The sequence below is a fragment of the Prunus dulcis genome, chromosome 4 (genome assembly GCF_902201215.1).
Source record: "Prunus dulcis chromosome 4, ALMONDv2, whole genome shotgun sequence".
NCBI classification, from domain to species: Eukaryota; Viridiplantae; Streptophyta; class Magnoliopsida; order Rosales; family Rosaceae; genus Prunus; species Prunus dulcis.
This window is the reverse complement of record NC_047653.1, coordinates 18,216,346-18,237,986: the sequence shown is the minus strand read 5'-3', so window position 1 is coordinate 18,237,986 and position 21,641 is coordinate 18,216,346. Positions and strand designations below refer to the sequence as shown.

Genomic DNA, 21,641 nt, shown 5'->3' with positions numbered 1-21,641 from the left:
CAAGATGGCAAATTATGCATGGCAATTGCATTAATATGCAGTCTGATACTTGGCTACCTCAAAATGACCCTGGGTACCTTAGGCCCACTTGTCGTGTGCCTCAACATGCTCCAACTGTTGTTGCTGAGCTAATGGATAGACATAATCATACTTGGGACCTTTCTAAAATCAAGGCGTTTATTTCTCCGCTGGATGCCCAAGCAATCATGGAAATTCCTATCAGCAATTCTAATATCCCTGACAGACTTATTTGGCCACACACCATGAATGGGAGACTCAGATTGAAAGATGATAGAAACCATTTCAATAATCCACCTTCGGAAAGTCATCTGTGGGTCAATCCTCCGGTGGGGACTGTCAAAATTAAATGTTACGTTTCTTGATGGCGTTGTGCATTGTTTTCAGTCATCACTAATTGTGTAGGCTGAGTGTCATGCGATCCGGAGTGGATTGAAGCTGGTCCATGTAAGAGGTTTCACTAATGCTATTGTGGAAGCTGATTCCAAGGTTTGTTTTGCTGCTGTCGAGGGAGATATTTCTGTCTCAAATTGGACTATTTATCCTTTATGACATTAGAATGCAAAAAGCTTCAGTCTCCTCTCTCCGGTGGACATGGACTCCTCGAGTTGCGAACCATGCAGCTGACTGGGTGGCTTCGCAAGCAAGAAGGAGGTTGTGCAGTGAGGCTTGGGTCATTCGACCTCCAACTGCCCTAGTCTTCATACTTTCACGGGATGGTTTACCTTGCCCACCGAACTTGAAGCTTTCCTAAGCTTTCTTCTTTCAGTTTTGTTTATTTTGTTTACTGTTTTGTGACTTGGCCTCTGTGGTTGGTCTTTTTTGAAAGGACCCGCCCCGAATTTTCCCAAAACCCGAGACGAATCCTTTGGAATTCCTGACATCATCCCGATGCCGGGCCCACTTACTAAAGGCCGAGACTTTCTGCCGAAATTTCGGCAAAGTCTCCCCTATAAATTGGACATTTCCCAAAATTTATACCTGCATAAAAACACAATTTATATTCCCAACTGGCAGCATGCACAATATAATTTCATGCAATTTATATACATGGCCTTCGGCCTTTCAACATTTCTCAACTAAGGCGGGCAATACATTCAAATAACAACTATGACTAACATTAGTCTGCGGCTGCACCTAACAACCTTAGGCTGCCTACGTACCCTCCTTGAGGGATCAAGCCACACGTAGTTCTCCCATAAAACCTAATTCCACACTTAGGCGATACCTCATTTCATTTCTCTGTATTTCACATAATCTCCCCATACGCCGGTACAACCAACGCCACGTATGGGGCCTGTCAACACGCCGGATAACCTACGCCACGTGCGACCATACCATACTACCATATCACATATCTCCCCATACGCCGGTACAACCAACGCCACGTATGGGGTCTGTCTCAACGCCGGATAACCTACGCCACGTGAGACCTACACATCATATCACATAACTCCCCATACGCCGGTACAACCAACGCCACGTATGGGGCCTGTCCCAACGCCGGATAACCTACGCCACGCGGGACCTCAACATTATATCATAAATCTCCCCATACGCCGGTACAACCAACGCCACGTATGGGGCATGTCGACACGCCGGATAACCTACGCCACGTGCGACCTCAACACAATACTACAATATCTCCCCATACGCCGATACAACCAACGCCACGTATGGGGTCTGTCCACACGCCGGATAACCTACGCCACGTGGGACCTAACTTTCACTTGGTGGTGCTTATAGTAAATCCCAAAATCCGGGGAGGTACCTAAGGTAGTGCGTATAGCACTCCGAACTGACATTCTAGACTCTTTTGTACTCTTGTACAAACTTATTATAATTATAATAATAAATATTAATTCTAATATTGTGTAACCCTTCACAAGAGTCTAGCACCCGATAATCTCCCCTGGAAAGGTAAGATTACTCCGGGAGCCTCACGGTCAACCAAGGGTCAAACTACTCTAACCCTGGTTAAACGGACCTGCAGAACCCACGACCTCCAATTTCCGATCCGAAAGTCCCTATGGGTTTTACTAGGTATAGGACACTTGTCCTGCAAGTTTGGTTCAGATCGGACGGTCGGATTGCTCACGATCGCACGATCTGACAATTAATATAAAATATAAACTTTAAATTATTGAATCGGAACATCCGGGGCTCCGATTCACAATCCGTGAATTCCTACACGATCCTAGAATTACCTAGATTAACATATATTAAATTTGGGTCCATCCAACGGTCCCAACCTATCAAACCCGGATAACGCACGATATGCGATTCTCCGTTCGGTAGTCAAACGACGTCCGAATTGAGATCCGCGAAATCCTACGCACTCGTGACAACCAGGAGATCGCATTGGGACAATAATGCCCCTCTGCTACAGTGCCCACGCGCTGCCACACGCGCGGGCAGCGTGTGGGTGTCCAAAGCGATAAAGCTTCGCCGAAAAATCTCAACATCTCGGGCCAAGACTTCTACCCTAGGTATAACACCCTATTTGGAGTCACTTTTGTTCTCGGGCCTACCTCAAAAAGTGACCGGAAGTGGCCGAAAACAAGCTCCCAAAATCGGCAGAATTTCAAATCGAAGATCAGCTATCCTAGGCTCAAAATTAACGAAATCCTATCCAACCATCAGCTAGAGCATGGAAAATAGGTAGAAATCCATACCTTACTCGTCAAATTTGGAGAAGAAATGAGAGAGAACGAGCTCCTTGAAATTTGGGTTAAAACCAGTCGGATTTTTGCATTTTCCGGCGAGCACAGGAGGTTCCGGTGGCTGAGATTGGTCGGGATGGGAAGAGGAAGATGGCACGGTTCTTTTGGGACCGGTGCCACCCCAAGTGGTGGCCGGATGCGGCGGCGGCGGCCCAAAAATCGCCGCTGTGAACAGTAACTCGGGGGGGGCTGTTCTGCGCGCAGGGAGAGAGAGAGAGAGGGAAAATCTGATTTTTATAAAAAATCCCATTTTGAAATATTTACGGTTGTGCCACTGGGTTTCTTTTGACCATATCTCTCTCGTTACAACTCCGATTCGAGCCCACTACGTGTCTATGAACTCGTCTCAGCCCGACCTATCCAAAAATACAAGTCACGGTCCCAAACTCTCTCCGGTTAAAAATGTGACTAAAATACCCTTAAATAATTAAATAATTAAATCAGGGTTAAATTTGGGGAAATTTGGGATCGGGGTGTTACATTTTTTGTTTGTAACCCTTGACTGTTGTGTTATTCTCCTTTTACTTAAAAAAAAAATCTTTAAATTTAAAGCTCTGGAAAATTCCTCTTGAACACTAAAGGCGAGGACGGCCTTGAGTGCTCACCTGAAGACGAACATATATGTATTTGAAATTATGAATATTGATGTGAACTGACGAAATGATATATCCTTCTTCATCATATTAATTTATGAATCAATGCACTGTGAATTCAGTGACATAATGAATGAAATATTTTATGTTGATAAAAAAGGACATCCAGCGTGAGAAAGTTGTTTTTGTTTACTGCATCTGCCCTTATCTGGTAATTTTTTTATGCGTACAATTATACTACATTTTACAATTTGCGTGATAAAGAGAATTTCGTTGCGCAAAGTACATTTTAGTCGCACAAATTTCAGCACGACAGAAACTTTGTCGCGCAAAGTCTTTCTTCACGATCTTTGCGGGACGAAGTTTCTGTCGCGCTGAAATTTGTGCCATTAAAATTTACTTTGCGTGACGAAATTCTCTTCGTCAAGCAAATTGTAAAATGTAGTATAATTATATTAATTTTTTCAAATTTTTACTTTTTAAATTTAATTTAATTGTATGATTTTTTTTAAGTACTTAGATTTAAATTGACTTGTTCAAAATAAAATTGCATATGAAAAATAGTGCTCAAATTATCCAATAAATATATATATATATAATATTTAAAATGTACACATAAATTAACAAAGTACAATAATAAAATCCTAATACAAGCGTATTGTGGTGGTAGTGGCGGAGGATATGTTTTGATAGCTTCCTAATCCTCAACTTTAGCCATCAAAGTCTCGATGATTACCTACAAAAAAACAAATATGGTCAAATAACAACAAAAAAAAAAAAGAATGCATAATCTCCCCTAAAATTGTTATACCACAAATCCAACCCAAACTCCAATCCTCACCCTATACTCAACCCCAAACCCCACACAAACTCAAAACTAACTCCAAAAACATATATTAATGAAAAAAATTTAAAATTTGGAGAGAATATACCTTTTGGCAAGATTGAGAGTGACTAAGAATGAGAGGGAGAAGTGAGTGTGACAGAATTAGAGAAGATAGTGAAAAGAGAGATGAGAGAGTGAGTGAGAGTGAGAGATAGTGAAGAGTGAGATGAGAGATTAAGTGAGAGAAGTGAGTGTGAGAGAAAGGATGGGATTTGGGGAGAGGGAAAGAGAGAGGAGAGGTAAGAGTAGAGAAAGACATTGAGAAAATGGTGGAGGAGTTATTTTGGTTTAAAAACCGTATCACTTTGTGCGACGAAAAATATTGGAATATTGGTTGTGCAAAGTTTTGCGCGATGAAAAATATTGGTCGTCCCAAGTCTAAAAAAAAATTCTCGTGTCCCATTTTTGGTACCCGCCCAAAATTTTAAAGTTTTGCGCGACGAGAAATATTGGTAGCGCAAAGTCTAAAAAAATTATTTAAAAAAAATTCATGTGTCCCGTACTTTGTACCCGCCCAAAATGTTAAAGTTTTGCACGACGAAAAATATTGGCAGCACAAAGTCTAAAAAAAATTATATTAAAAAAATATCCCGCGTCCCATTTTTGGTACCAGCCCAAATTTTTTGACTTTTGCGCGACAAACTGTTGGTCGCGCAAACTTTTGAGGGATGAAAAATTGGTTCGTAGCGCAATATTTATAAAAATAATTGCTATGAAAAATATAAAAATATAAAAAATTTATTTTAAGATTTAAAATATAAATAAGGTTAAAGCTACTTAATAAATATATATACTATTCAATTTCTTAAGTGTTATACGTACAAAATAAATAAATTTAAAGTTACTTAATAAATATATATATATATATACACACACACACACCATTCAACGATCCAACTGTCAAACTTGTTTGTATATACTTCAAGATCGTATACCCCAAAAATCGCAAAAAATAAACATTCAGAAATCTAGTAACGAGACAAAACTTCTCGATGGTTATAAAAGAAAAATCACGATTTCACGGTTATTTTAACTCCAATTTTGATGATTTTTTACAGCTACACTCCTTGACCCTATATGAATACAATGACTAAATTTGATCTTCAATTTAAAATATTTACACTAGTGGATACAACAAAATCTTACGTTATATTTAACGAAAGTATAAATAAACTCTTAATTGTTAATGAATATATTGTTTTGATGGCATACACATTCTACGAAACTAGTTTCAACGATCCAACTGTCAAACTTGTTTGTTTATACTTCGAGATCATATACGCCAAAAATCGGAAAAAATAAACATTCAGAGATCAAGTAACGGGACAAAACTTTTTGACGGTTATAAATGAAAAATCACGATTTACGGTTATTTCAACTCCGATTTTGATTATTTTTTTACAGCTACACTCCTTGACCCTATATGAATACAATGATTGAATGTGATCTTCAATTTAAAATATTTGCACTAGAGGATACCACAAAATCTTCTGTTATATTTAACGAAAATATAAATAAACTGTTAATTGTTATTGAATATATTGTTTTGATGGCATACGCATTCTACGAAACTAGTTTCAACGATCCAACCGTCAAACTTGTTTGTTTATACTTCGAGATTTTATACGCCAAAAATCGGAAAAAATAAACATTCAGAGATCAAGTAACGGGACAAAACTTTTCGACGGATATAAATCAAAAATCACGATTTACGGTTATTTTAACTTTGATTTTGATGATTTTTTTACAGTTACACTCATTGACCCTATATGAATACAATGACTGAATTTGATCTTCAATTTAAAATATTTGCACTAGAGGATACTACAAAATCTTCTGTTATATTTAACGAAAATATAAATAAACTGTTAATTGTTATTGAATATATTGTTTTGATAGCATACGCATTCTACGAAACTAGTTTCAACAATCCAACCGTCAAACTTGTTTGTTTATACTTCGAGATCATATACGCCAAAAATCGGAAAAAATAAACATTCAGATATCAAGAAATGGGAAAAAAACTCTTCGACGATTATAAATGAACACGATTTAACGGTTATTTTAACTCCGATTTTGATAATTTTTTTTTTTTTACAGCTACACTCCTTGACCCTATATGAATACAATGACTGAATTTGATCTTTAATTTAAAATATTTACACTATTGGATATCACAAAATCTTATGTTATATTTAACGAAAGTATAAATAAACTCTTAATTGTTAGTGAATATATTGTTTTGATGGCATACGTATTCAACGAAACTAGTTTCAACGATCCAGCTGTCAAACTTGTTTGTTTATACTTTGAGATCATATACGCCAAAAATTGGAAAAAATAAACATTCAGAGATCAAGTAATGGGACAAAACTTTTCGATGGTTATAAATGAAAAATCACGATTTAACAGTTATTTTAACTCCGATTTTGATGATTTTTTACAGCTACACTCCTTGACCTTATATGAATACAATGAACTAATTCGATCGTCAATTTAAAAAATATATTTTCTAAACAAAAACCCAATCCGAACTACAATAATATATTTTTCTAACAAAAATCCGATCCGAACTAAAATAATAAATTTAAAGCTACATAATAAATATATATACCGTTTAATTTCTTAAGTGTTATGCATACAAAGTAAAAAACAAAAATAAATTGGTTTAGGCGATGAAATGTTTGGATTACATCATGCAAAGATTTTAAAAAATAATTTTATTTATTTTTGTAAAGATTTTGCGCGACGAAACACACTTTGTCACTCAAGACTTTGTGCAACGAAGTTTATTGTTTCGTCGCGCAAAGTCACTTTGAGCGACGATGTATTGTTGTCACGCAAAGGTCGCGCAAGACTTTGAGAAACGAAAATTTGAGTTTCTTAGCGCAAAGTGACCTTGAGCGATGAATAGTTTTTCGTTGCCCAAAATTTAGTTGCGCAAGGTTTTTTTTTACTAGTGTTGTCTTGTAGTTGTTGCTTTTCATGCTTTAATGGAGAGGCCTAAGAAATTAAAGAAGAAGTTGCATTTATTTAGGTGTAGATTACCCCACATCTCACAACAGCTCATCCAATAGCCAATCTAATTGGTGCATCCATGCACCTGGCGCATGATATAATTTTTGGGGAGAAAATACCGAAGTGTCTCTCAACTTCAGCACCGTCCTTGGTATTTTCATCAAACATGGCAAAAAGGTAAGTTTCTATAGCTTTTCCAGGCCTCTTCGGAGTCCCACTGGTACCTGTCACATGGTTGATCAAATTCTGGTAGAATGCTTGTGCAAATTGAGGGTTTGCAGCATCACCACCTTCGGATGGCCAACCGCTCTCCGACACGACGATCTCCATGTTGGAAGCATTCGCTTTCTCAAGAGCCGAGTACTGAGCATCCAAAAGAGCATCAAACAGGTTTTGGTAGTTTACATAGTCGGGCGTCGTGAACCCTTCTGAGGCGAATAAGGCATAGGCAATGTCTATTTGAGAAGGATTTGCAGTGTAGCTGAAGTAAGGATACACATTGACAAGAAGAGGGGCCCCATTGCTGGCTAGGAAGTTGATAACTGGGGTTATGAATGACTTTGCAGCATCACTATATTTTCCAGCTGAAGGAGGGTAGGCATTGTCCACAAGGGTTGTGTCAATTGCTGTTGAGACTTTGATCTGGCCTTGCAGATTGGCTGCTACAATTGCATTATGAATGTTTCGGATGGCTGGGAGGAGATACTGGGTCTCTGGATCGGTGGGGTGTACTTCGTTCCCGACCGCAATGTATTTGAACTTGACGTCAGGCGAGTAGGCTTGTACATTCTTTTGGACCCAATCTGTTGCAGCAGCAGCATCAGTGAGGCCTTGAAGCTGGTTTTTGAGGATGGTCACGGTGAGTTCTATGTTGGAACCTTTAAGGGCTTGATAGGTTGGATCATTGGGTTCATAAATTCTCATTCTTCCAATGCCATTGCTTTTGTACAAGTCAACAACTTCTGTTTCGGATGGTAAATTGTTGCCATTTCGTCCATAACAAACACCAACAGATTGTGCACCTGAAATACAAGCATCAAAGTTTCAGCTTGTGAAAGCATGATTGGCAACAAGAGAAACAACTTACTTAAAGAATATTTTAAAGGATGACAATTTTAATTTCATACATGAAATGACCAAAGAAATTACATACAATTCCAATTGCTTCTAATTCAGAATTTGGATAGAGAAGCAAAGGACATGTAACTCAAGTGGTTAAGAATAGTCACTCTTGCATCCGAGGTCCTATATTCGAATCCCCCCTCCCCCAATATGGCTTGTATTTTAAAATAGAAATGAATAAAAATTGGATAGAGAAACCAGAAGTTTTCTGCATGGTATATATATATGCTTTAATATATCATAATTTCAACTATATAATGAAACAGAACTACTTAATATAATCTACCTCAAACTCTTGTACTGTAAACATGATTGAAGAAATAACCTCACATTAATCTACCCACATACGCTAGAAAACAGGTTTGATGAAAAGGCATCAAAACTATTATATTTGCTTTGATGACAGATATATATAAATTCAGAAGCAGAAAGTGAGACCTGTTATTTGCGGGGCAGGCATCAACAATACAAGTAGCAGCAATATGGAAGCCATAAGGCATCAAAATTGTAGGGAAATCCATGAAGAAAAGGCGGTAGAGTTTAGAGGAGGTCCCAAGCTATCTAGCAATTAAGCAATTACCCATTATCCCGTCAATCACTGCAGAAGTATTGACTAATAATGACAATGACTTGCTGTTGAAGAAAAAAATTATGATAACAACAAGACCTGCCAGCCAGACACGTTTTGCAGAAAGAGTTCAAGTCAAATTGATCAACCAATCATGAAAATTAACAAGACTCGACAGACACGTAAAGGAAAATGAGTTTCAAGCCATTATAGTATTATTGACTCATCAATGATCTTTCTCCCTACAAACAATGTTGGTTTTCTAATTTACTAGAAGCATGCATCCAAGTTCAAATTTCCCTTTTTTCTAGAGTAGATTAATAGCATCTGTACAAGCCCCTTGCCAGTAAATTAACCTTTGATATATTATAAAAAAGGCTTTTGATGAGTATAGTTCACATATGTGCCATGGTAGCAAATTAGCAGATATATTGATATAATCAAACGGCATGGATTTACTTGACGTGGGAGTTAATGTGGAGAGCCATTCCTAACCCAAAAAAAAAAAGACTAAAGCTGATAATTTTGTAAACCTCGAAGATGTTTTGTGATAAAAATTCCTTTCGCATATAAAAACCCCTGAACCCTAAACCCTAAGTCATGTACCCATGGCTCCTTGTATACGGTCCTTGATATTGTCTGCATTTCCAAATTTCCTTATTGAAAAGTCATTGGGTTCATACTCCTTCCTCTCCATCCAGTACAGTTGACTTAGACAGAAGAAGTATAAATCTAAAATTGCTAGGAGTCCAGTTAATATTAATTGGTCAATTGAAATAAGCGGCCCGTTTTCTCCCTTCAAGTCTGAAACCTGACCCAGTCAAATTGTAATTTTGATTGATTTTTAGCATACGGTCATGCCGTCGCGTATGTGTTTGGAGTGCTTATTACGTATCAAGGACTAGGAAGGAATTTAGCTTCTGGCGTACAGGAGGCTCTTAAATCAGTTTGAAATTTCTATTATATATATATATATATATATATTATACTTATTTTGAAAAGATAGCAACAAGGATACAGGTGTTAGTAATAGCGACAGGGAGAGACTCGAAAATTCTGAGTCAAGGTGGTGGCTATTGAAACAGTAGTATGCAAGTTTTCCTCCAGGGTTGCAACATCTTTTATCTGAATTGATCTGAACCATAATCTTTCGTTTTACCGTTGATTGTGGGGTTTTTAATCTGCGCGCATATGATCATAACAATACTAAGAGATACTGAAGGAGGGGGAGGGCGAATTGAACACAGGACAAAAATTGACAAGTCTATTAGCTATATACGCTTAAACTGGTCGCAGATGCAATTTAAAGAGATGTCACAGATACATGCACTAGCTACAAGTAATATGACAAATGCAGTAGTCACATACACACTAACACCAATCATGCATTCATTTATGCTAATCACGAATACACTTGTCAAGTATAGATATAGTGGCATATAATATTTATGTCAAAATAATAATAGCTATAGAAATGACATAGTTTTTTATATATGAAATATATGAATAAAATTTTAAAAACGATTCTCAGCAACGTGGCTTTTTTATTTTATTTTCAGTATTACTTTGGTCTTGAAAGACATGGGAGATTTGAGATTAAATAATACTAAATCTCACAGGACTTTCAGATTAATTACCATCACTATTACATTTTACTATTTGGGCGACAAACTTTTGCGCGCAAAACGCAATAAAGCAACGGAAAAAACTATCATCGCCCAAAAAATTTAAAACTTGCGCGACCAAAGTTTTCGAAGCGCAAAACCTCTTAGCGCGACATATAAACACCTTCGTCGTGCAAAGGGGGGAAAAAAAACCCGGGTATTCTGTTGGCGCCAAACACTTGCGCGGTGAGAGCAATGGTCGCGTAAGAAAACATAGCGCGACGATGAGATACTTCGTCGCATAAAAGCGAGGTGATTTGGCTGCGAAAACTCATGCGACGACATGTTTCGTCGCAAAAGACAACTTAGCGCAACGAAACCATTTATCGTCGCGTAAGAAAACGAAGGATATTTTTAATTTGGCGCCAAAATAATTGAGGGGGGGATATTTTTTTTGAGCGACGAAATATATTTCGTCGCGTAAAGCAGATGTCGGTACATTCTTGCGCGACAAAAAAGAATTGTTACGCGACGGAATTTTGTTTTTGGGCGACGAGGACAAGAATTTGAGCGACGAAATCTTGTGCGATGCAAACATCTTGCGTCGCGCAAAAGTTTTTTTGTCGACAAGTTTTTAAGCGAAGAAAAAAACTCGTTTTGTGTGATGAAAAAATGTTTTTTCGCGACGGCATTTTGCGACGATTATTAAATTCGTCGCGCAATGTCCTTCTTCTTCATATCAGAACTCTGCCATTGCAGAGGCAGAAAGGAAAAAAATTTCCTTTATGCCTCTCTCTCAACCTCTCTGCCGCTGTCTCTACTGGAAATTCAGTACGTTCAGCGGGTAAGTATTTTTTGTCGTTAGTTTATAAGTATTAATGTAAATTCGTACTAACGCTATTAATTTTGTTCTCGTTAGGGATATTTGTAATTAGCGATTGGTGGAGAATGATTGACACGGTATTTTATTCGTTTTATATATTAAAAATGTTAAAGTTAGTTTGTTATGTGTACATTTTTTTTTTTGAAGTTATATTTATATTATGTTGTTAAATTGTGTGTGACGTAGCACAATGTGTTGTGATGTACGAAGTTAATTGAAATTAACTTCGTACTTTTATTTGTATGTTTAGTAACATTTAGTTTCCCGTTTCGAGATTAGTTGGATTTCGTACATGGATGCGTAAAGCATGACTGCGGTCCAATTAATTCTTGAATTGTCCCACTATTTGGACAGTTTGGTAATGCATAGTGTTGTCATGTAATCCACAGCTACAGGATTAGGTTTCGATTGTGGAGATTTCAGTGTCATCTCGGTACGTTCTTCGGGTGGTACGTAGGTATTAATACCTATGCCCACCTCAAGAACTGTATCGAGATGCTGCCGAAATTCATCCATGTCGAAATCTAATCTCATGTAGCTGTAGGTTACGTGACAGGACTATGCATTCCCGAATGGGATAGGGCCCTTACCAGAGGCATAAGGTGACATTATAACTTCGTATGAAGTTGTTGTGATTGTTATGTTGTGATTATGGTTTCAGAAATTATGAGCAGAAGGTGGATACAGAACTTGAATAGATGCTCAGACGAATACATGGATGGAATCGAGGATTTTATTGAATTTGCACGTAGACACAACCCGGGTGCAACTAGAATCCGATGTCCTTGTAGGAGGTGTAATAACACGTTGTGGGAGGTGTTAAAATCGACCATGGCTTACTATCTGTGAACATTAACAGAACTTGGTATGATGACGACCCTTACATTTTGGCGAACATGGCAACACAAATTGTGTATCTAGATGACCCTAAAGCCGGGAGCAGTTGGAAAGTTGTTCAGAAGATGGATCATAGGAACGTGTATGCTATACCAGAACTAGACCCAACTGACAACGACGTCGACAATGTGGCTGACCAACGTTTAGAATCATCAATGGAAAATGATGCGGAAACACTTCGAGATACACATGTTATACAAGAACCATTTCAAATACAAGGAGTGTCTTCAATCGAAATACCGATTCAGTCAATTACAATTGACCTCGGGGATCTTCCAAGATTCGATGTTGCAATGGGCCCGAGCAGCGAAGATGATGTAGTTATAGTAGAGGAGGAGGAGGAGGATTGGGAGACCGAAAGTGATGATAGCGACGATAACGAAAGTTATTATAGTTCAGATGATGAATAATTAAATTTTTTGTAATTTTATTATGTTAGTGTACAGACTTTGTGTAATACAAATGTTTGAATATATGTAGTTGTTATATCCAAACCTTATATATGTGGACAACTGAAACATTATTCAAATAAATTTAGTTATAAAACATTGGTAAATCAATATATCCAAACCCTTTTAATAATAAATTTTAATTTTTTTTTTTTTGACAAAACACATTTACAAAATGAAAATGATACAAAATTTGTTATAAAACATTGATAAATAAATATATCCAAACATTTTTATACAAAGTTTGAAAATTATTGACAACAAACATTTTTCAAAACTGAAAACCCTTGCGCGACAAAGTAAACCTCGTCGTGCAAAGTTTGCGCGACCCATAATACACTAGTCGCGTAAAGTTAAAACATTGCGCGACAAAGTGTCATCCGTCACGCGATGAAAGTTTGCGCCACGAAAAGCATACTTTCGTCGCGCAAATATATATTATTTTATAATATATTATATATACACATATATATTTGAAATTGACAATCGAGTTAGTTCATTGTATTCATATAGGGTCATGGAGTGTAGCTGTAAAAATTCATCAAAATCGGAGTTAAAATAACCATTAAATCATGAGTTTTCATTTATAACCGTTCAAAAGTTTTGTCCCGTTACTTGATCTCTGAATGTTTTATTTTTCCGCTTTTTGGGGTCTAAGATCTCGAAGTACAAATAAACAAGTTTGACGGCTGGATTGCTGAAACTACTTTAGTAGAATGCGTTTGCCATCAAAACCATATATTCACCAACAATGAATAGTTTACTTATACTTTCGTTAAATATAACATAAGATTATGTCGTATCACCCTAGTGTAAACATCTGAAATTGAAGATCAAATTCAGTAATTGTATTCATATAGGGTCAAGAAAAGTAGCTGTAAAAAATCATACAAATCAGAGCTAAAATAACCGTTAAATCATGACTTTTCATTTAGAACCGTCGAAAAGTTTTGTCCCGTTACTTGATCTCTTAATGTTTGTTTTTTTCGATTTTCGGTGTATACGATCTCGAAGTATAAAAAAACAAGTTTGCCAGTTGGATCATGAAAACTAGTTTCGGGTTTAGGGTTTCCGCGGTTTAGGGTTTAGGGTTTAGTGTATAGGGTTTGCGCGACGAATAGGTGTCTTTGGTAACACGAGCCTGCAGAAGAACGGTCTTGCGCGACGAACACAGGACTCGTCGTCGCGCAATCACAACGAGCCCTTTCACCCCCTTCCTCCTTCAACACTTAGTCACAAATTTTTTCGCGTTTACAGAAAGCTGACTTGCGCGACGTTTCTCATATTTGTCGCGCAATCTCTCCACAATAAAACCGAAAATTTTTGCGTTATTACAACAGTGCGCGACAAAGTTTATTTGGTCGCACAAAGCCTGCAGTGAACAGTCTTGCGCGACGAAATCAAGACTCGTCGTCGCGCAATATCAGCCAGACCTTTCACCTTTCACCCTCTTCCTCCTTGGACACTTAGTGAAAATTTTTGCGAGTTTTTGCGCGACGCTGTACATACTCGTCGCGCAATCTCAGCCAGCCCTTTCTCCTTTCACCCTCTTCCTCCTTGGACACTTAGTATACATTTTTTTGCGAGTTTTTGCGCGACGCTCTACGTATGCGTCGCGCAAGTTCTCGCCGCTTGCTAAACTAAGCCCCAAATTTTGGCGCAACATTAAAACAAGCCCCAAATTCTGGTGGATTGGCAACATTGTGCGACGAATGACATTGTCATGCTTCGCGCAAGTTTTCAATCTCTCCCGCTAAACCCTAAGTCCCAAATTCTGGCGGATTGGCAACATTGCGCGATGAAATGCAGTAGCATCCGTCGCGTAAGGTTTCAATCTCTCCCGCTAAACCCTAAATCCCAAATTTTGGCGGACTGGCAACATTGCGCGACGACAAACTATGTTGTGCGTCGCGCAAAACTACCCTTTTACCAAATTTTGGCGGATTAACGACATTGCGCGACGGAACCCACATTTGTTTCGTCGCGCAAGAGTCAATTAAAATTTCTTGCGCGACGTTTTTTTTTCTTCGTCGCGCAAAAGCGAATAAAATTTCAGAAAGCACGCGATGGCCTCCTTCTTCCCCAAATTGCTGAATATTTCAGAAAAACCATCTCTCTCTCCGCCGTCAGCTCAGCCTCCTACCCCGGTGGATTTGGACAGCGCCGCCACAATGGTGGTACCCCGGAGCTTCCCCACCGTCACCGTCGAGCAAGCCGCCGCAATTTCCTCGGTTTTCACCGAATCTGCACCGCCGTCGTTCTCTCTCTTCCGGCGACCAAATCCGACACCTGAGGTATGGTTTCTGTCCTATTTTTGATGCTTTAGCTGATAGTTGGGTAGGATTTCTGAAATTGTTGCAATAGGGCAGTGAATTTGAAACCCTAAGTTTCGGCCGGTTTTTGATTTTCAATTCTGGCCACTTCCGGCCATTTTTCGGGGTATGTCCGAGAACAAAAGTGGCTCCAATTGATGTTTTGAACCTAGGGTAGGAACCTTGGCCCTTAGTTTTTAGAATTTTTTGGCGATTGGTATCGCTTTGGATACCCACATGCTGCCGGCGCGTGTGGTGGCGGGTGGGTTACTGTAGCAGTCATGCATTGGGTCCCAGTGCAATCCCATAGTTGTCACGAGCGCGTAGGTGTTTTCGGATTGGAATTTGGTTACCGTTTGAGTCTCGAACGGATTTTGCCTATTGTGCGATTTCCGGGTTTGTTATGTTCGGACCGTTGGATCGAACTCAAACTCACGTATGGTGTACCTTGTATTTCTTGGATCGTCTAGGATTCGACGGATCGTGGATCGGAGTCCCGGATACTCCGAACTCGCAAACCCTAGGTCAATAATCTTAATAAAATTGTATGTGTTTTCAAATATTCGTATATTTTATTAATTTGTATGTGTATTAATGAAATTGTGCAGATGTCAGACCTGATTAGACGTCGTAGGGCGGTGACGACCACGCAGAGTTCGGAGCCCCCGACTCAGCCGACATCTGCTGCCACTGCTCCAGCATCTGCTGCCACTGCGCCAGCACTGATGGACCACTTGGCAGTTGATCCTGCGGGGTCCCAGGCGCCTGCTTCATCAGCGTCATCAGTGGTGCAGCCTGTTAGCGCCAGGCGGCGTCATCAGCCCGCCAGCACCACCGACACCACATCCACTGATGCGTCGGGGTCACAGCCAGGTATAGCTTTCCTTTTTCTCCAGTTAATTTTCTTTTTTATTTCTTGTTTTTGTTTTTGTTTTTGTGTGTGTGTATTTTATTGTTAAATTTGTTATTTATTTAACATTCATGTCATCTTTCTTTGCAGCCAAGAAGAACACCCGAGGGCCGTGTCGGCAATTGAAGACGGCGAAGGTCACCCGGGGGACCAACAGTCGTATCAACATCGGATACGACGAGCGACATCGGGCTGCACCGACGGCGGAGTTGCATAGCTCCTTGGCCCACGACATTGGTCATGTCATTCGGAGCTATTGCTCGATGCAATGGAAGTCTTGGAAGGTGATGCCTGACGAGACCAAGACTGAGGTTCGCGGCCAGTTGTCGGTATGTAGGCCTTTTCATTCTTTTTCTTTCAAACGTTATATTTATATTATTTAAATGTATGTAATTAATTTATTGCAGACGAACTACAACTTGGAGGACCTTGACGAAGAGTCGTTGGCGTACGTCAACAGACTCTTCTCTGAGAGGTACAAACAGTGGAAGAGCGACTTGCACCACCATTTTGAGGCGTTTGATGATCCGCAAGTCGCTCTTCAAGAGGGTTGCCCGAAAGAGCTTGAGGGGCGGGAGGATAGTTGGGCGTGGCTCTGCGCTCATTTTCAGGCCCCCGCTTTTGTGGTAATTTTTTATATTTAATTTTATTTTCTTACTAATGTTTTTTTAATTTTTTATATTTAATTTCAATTTCAACTAATACGTCTTTTTTTTTTTTGTATAACAGAATAAAGCCAAAGTCAATAAGGGCAATAGGAAGAAGAAGACTCTTCTCCATCATTCGGGTTCTAGGCCCTTCTCCTATAGGATGGATGCACGGCGACATGTAATAATAAAATAATTTTTATTTAATTTTTAATATTTCATTATTCTTAATTTATTTTTTCGTACTAATATTTTTCTTCTTTTGTTCAATTTAGGGGGGATCCAAATTCCCAGAGATCGACGTCTTTGGCGACGTTTATGTTCGACCTGGGAATGAGTTGGCCGAGTCCCTTCATGTAAGTATTATTTAATTTTAATTCTTATGTTACGCATTCAACTTTAAAGGTTATTATATGAATGTTTGAATTTATATTTTATGTTATGCTAAATAGACGACGATGGTGGAGAGGAGCCAGTTGGTTCTTCAGGAGTCCGCCTCCCAACTTCCTCCCGATACTCCGATCAAGTCTGTGGATCCTCCACAGGATGCTGGGTTTCAGATCTTGACGGAGACATTGGATCAGACTCTAGGGAGGAGACCGGGGACATATTGTCGAGGGATGGGGAATGCCAAGCGGAGGGAACCCAGACCCCGTTCATCAGCGCAGTCAAACAGTCAGGTCACTGCTTTGACAGCACATGTGGCCACTCTTCAGAGTCAGATGTCGGTCATTCTGCAGTCCCTCGCACAGTCCGGCATTCCAGTCCCGCATTTTGATGCGCCGACCTCCGAGCCCGTCCATCCCGAGCATCCCCACCAGACGACGGCCCCTGTAGACCCCCAGACCTCTGAACCGCATGTGCCAGACGACAATGTAGATTTTGGAACATTATTCGATTAGTTTTTTTATTTTCGTAATTATTTTTTAAATCTTTCTCTTGTAGCATACATTTATTTTATATAATAGATTTGTTATTTACAATTCAATTTTTTATTATTGGAATTTCATTTTATTACCCAAAAAAAAAAAACCAAATTTATTTTTTTATAAAATAAAACAAAAGTAATATTAAATTATATATTAATTTTGCGCGACGAAAGCTTTGTCGTTGCACAAATTTATATATTCCGAAAAAATAATGTTTCATTTTTTCAAATACATATAATTATTCTTGCGCGACGAAAATTTTCGTCCGTAAAATGGATTTCCGCGACAACAGTGTTGCGTCGCGCAAATTTTTTGGGCACGTACCGCACAACGAACTTTTCCGTCGCGCAAAAGATTATGCGCGACAACATTGTTTCATCGCGCAATACGTGTAGACCCGAATTGCGCAACGAAGAACTCTTGGTGCCGCAAATGTCTACGAGACGTATTGCGCGACGAAAATTATTCGCCGTGCATTGTTGTGGCGACGAATCTACTTTCGTCGCGCATAATTTTGTGCGACGAACTGTTTTGTCGTCTCTGAACCTTTTGTGTGACGAAGGTTACCCGTCGCACAAAATTGCGCGACGAGTGATACAATCTGTCGCGCAAAGTCTTTCTTCACGATCTTTGCGCGACAGATAACGCGCGACGAATTATCTTTCGCGCTTGAGTCCGTGCGACTATATGTTACTCTGGCGACGAAATTGGATTCGTAGCGCAAATCCTAAAATGTAGTAGTGCATATGGATCTATTGTAAACGTCTTTGAATTTGGCCCCCCAGTTGCAATTGGGTATGTGAACTTTTTTTTTGAGGCAATTACATCTCTTAACTCGACAATTAATTGCAAGTAATTAGGTTCTACCATCCAACTTTGTCAATTTGTTCGTCAAAATGAGGGGTAAAAGTGTCCTTTTGAGTCTAAAGGCTCTCCTTCGCTTCATAATCACTCAATATGAGAAATCCCCAAAATGAAGAACTGAAGAACTGAAAGGGGGCTGCGAGGAAAGGAAAAATGTCGGAGAGTTCGACATATTCAAATTGCAGCCATCGTTACTGGACTTCTGGGACAGATCTGAATCCTAGAAGAAGATTTGAGGCATGTTGCAATAATCGGGTAAGTTTTTGTATTTGTGGAAGATTGGTTGAAGTAAAAATGATTTTGTTGTGTCTGAAATTGGTGTTTTGTTTTGTTTCAATTGCAGAACAGCAAAAGGGGGTTGCATTTTTTTGCATGGGTGGAGAATGAAACATACCCACGAGGAAAGGAAATCTTGCCTGGGTTACTTAGAAGACTAAGAGGAATGAAGGACGAATTGAGAGCAATGACAAAGAACTTCAAATTGATGGAAGAAGAGAAGAATAAATTAGAGCAAAAACTGAGAGAAGAGGAAGATGAAATCAATATTTTGAAAAAACAGATTCTGTGAATGGATAAACAAGTTGTTGTACTAGAAGGGGAAATTTTGAGTTATTGACAAAGACAAAGGTGGTTCTGGGTTGTTGTTCTGTTGTGTTTTATATTTGTGATATTGTTCATCAATATGGATGATTTGGTAGTGTAGAAATGGGCAGGAAATGGGCATAATGTTTTATACACTCTTCAAAAGTTTTTGATGGCATGGGCATAGTGTATAAATGGGTAGGAATTGGTAGTATGAGCAAGATATGGAAAGGAATTGCTAGTATAGAAATATCGGCAGAAACCTGGGCATAAGGTTATTTTTTGCCTCTTTGGAAGTGTATAAAACCTTTTGCTATATAAGGTCATTTTGTGCTGAATTGGCAATGTATAAAACCTTTTGCTATATAAGCTGATTTTATGCTGAACTGGCAGTGTATAATACCAAATGAATATGGGTAATCCAACATTTACCAAATAACTTTCACCAAAATACAATATAAGATTTACCAAATAAATTCACCAAAATGCAATCCAAAATATACCTGGACATTACATAATCCAACTGGTAGGTATGAGCCTTCAAAATAACGTTACCAAATAGCATTCTTGACAGTCTATAATTGTCCACCCAAAATACACATCCACAAAGTACTTAAAAGTCCAAAATAGGTCTTAAAAGTCCAAAAAATAGCTCTTCACAGTCTATACTTGTCCTCCTCTTTTGACACTGTGTTTGAATCTTCCTCTATGGGTTGTGGTTTCTTGAGTAAGTGAAGAGGATGGTGGTTGCAAGGGCACTTGTTGTGAGGATGTCATTGGCAGATTGGCTCTTCCTTGACTGATACTGCTTACCACCTAAGATTAAAAACACAAAGAACATATATTACTATATAGGCAAACATAAAAAACCTGAGTTGGACAAGAATAATAGGCAACTAACTGGTTGTCAAGATGACACCCTTGCAGCTTGATTCCATACGCCTCTTCCTCTTCCTATGCCTCTATTAACTGGAATTTGGGCTGGGGCAGTGTAAGTTTGAGTTGGGGGGAAGCATTGGTTTGGGCTGGGGCAGTATTAGTTTGGGCTGGTGCAACATTAGTTTTGGGCTGGGGCAATATCATTTTGGCCTGCATTTCCATTGTGAGCTGCTTTAACTCGATTTTGGCATGAATTTCCATTTTGGGCTGTCTCAGCCTGCACAACATACAAGGACAACTATAAAATGATAGAACCATAGCATAGTCCCATAACTCAAATAATTAAAAACCCATTGCATAACTAAACCCAAAAAATTAAAGAACCTGTCTTGCACATCCTCTTCAATTGTGGCCTTCTTTTCCACATGTTCCACATCTAATCTTAATGAAGAGTCTTCTAAGTTTTGCTACTGGAGCAGTGTAACCTGGAGGCAAAGGGTTTGGTGGGTTTGGGGTTGGTACTTGAACCTCACTAGGCTTTTTTGTCCTCACTCTCTTGGGTCTTCCTAGTTGTTGCCTATGAAATGGAGGTCTAATTGGAGGCAAGCCACCTTAACCCGCTGATCCACAGAAGGGATGGGGTGAACTATTAGTTGATATGACCTCATGTATGTCTCTGGCTTATAACACTCATCTACATATTGAATAGGGTTTCCATCTCTGTGGAATATAGTTGAAATAGCATGTGCACAGGGTATGCTGCGTAAATCCCATCTCCTACAACTACAAGACATTGCTTTTAGATCTTCAACAAACTCCCCACCATGCATGTGATTGACTTGATACATTTTCTCCTCAGCCAATCTAGGAATGCATTGAGAGGCTCCCATCTGTTCACCCGTTTTAATTTTTATCCTATGATGGTAGGGTAAAGTTCCCCATTGGCTAGAAAACCATTGGTGGTCAACAAGTCAACTTTCTTTTGTGTATGACCGTGCCACTGCTAGTAATAAAAACCCTAGAAGACTTCTTAAAATAGATAACTTGCGCCCCAAGTTATTGACTTCTAAACAAGCGATTGTGAATTTGGGTGAGGAATATCTCCCAAGTAAGTTCTTTTCTTGCCTCAGACTAGTGAGGATTTCACAATTTTTCACAGTACAAAAACTAGTAGTTCTGGCTAGAATAAATGATAACAAAGTGAACTGTTTTACGTTGCACTGCCTTTTACAAAGCTCAGAAAAGGAAATACCAACTCTAAAAAAGACAAAAGAAACATTGGACTTTGGTTTCTGCCTAGATAGCTGCTTTTGATCCGGACTGGACTAGGTATGTCTGTGCTGGATTGGACCATCAACACCTTCAACTGTCAAGTTCTAGCTGTAAATCGATACCAACGTTCGAGTTTGGCAGAACTTTAATCTATTTCAAGCCCTGGAAGGCTTTTTGAATGGGCAGAATTGGAGCCTCTTCAATCTGAAAGGGGCAAAAGTGGCTGGATTTAATGATTATTGAGCTGGGACTGCACTATAGTACCTGTTCTGCTTGATCAGGGCTTTCCATAAATTTGTTGAGGTTTTCATATATGTAAAAACCCTGACTCTGCTTGATTTGTCTTATGTTGAACTAAATTTGTAACGAGAGAAATCTCGCTTTGTATAACTGTTTCTCTGAACTTGACTGAATTCATAGTTTTTGAATGTTAACTGTCTTGCTTCTTATGGCTTGATGAACTTTGGTTGCTTCAGTGTTTGAAG

General features: G+C 39.0%; 1 protein-coding gene across 1 annotated transcript; it reads right to left on the bottom strand.

Moving 5' to 3' along the window:
- Positions 1 to 7,286: 7,286 nt before the first annotated feature.
- Positions 7,287 to 8,855, bottom strand: LOC117625553 (glucan endo-1,3-beta-glucosidase-like). Its single transcript, XM_034357096.1, has 2 exons — positions 8,799 to 8,855; positions 7,287 to 8,260 (listed from the first exon to the last, which is right to left on the bottom strand). Exons 1-2 carry the CDS (start codon positions 8,851 to 8,853, stop codon positions 7,287 to 7,289), a joined length of 1,029 nt encoding a protein of 342 aa, XP_034212987.1. The 5' UTR covers positions 8,854 to 8,855.
- Between the last annotated feature and the right edge of the window lie 12,786 nt (positions 8,856 to 21,641).

Bases quoted from the DNA above. Each gene is read 5' to 3' on its own strand.
- LOC117625553 (XM_034357096.1), bottom strand. From the start codon at position 8,853: ATGGCTTCCATATTGCTGCTACTTGTATTGTTGATGCCTGCCCCGCAA. The intron at 8,261-8,798 runs GTCTCACTTTCT...CTTGTATTTCAG, and splicing joins GCCTGCCCCGCAAATAACAG to GTGCACAATCTGTTGGTGTT.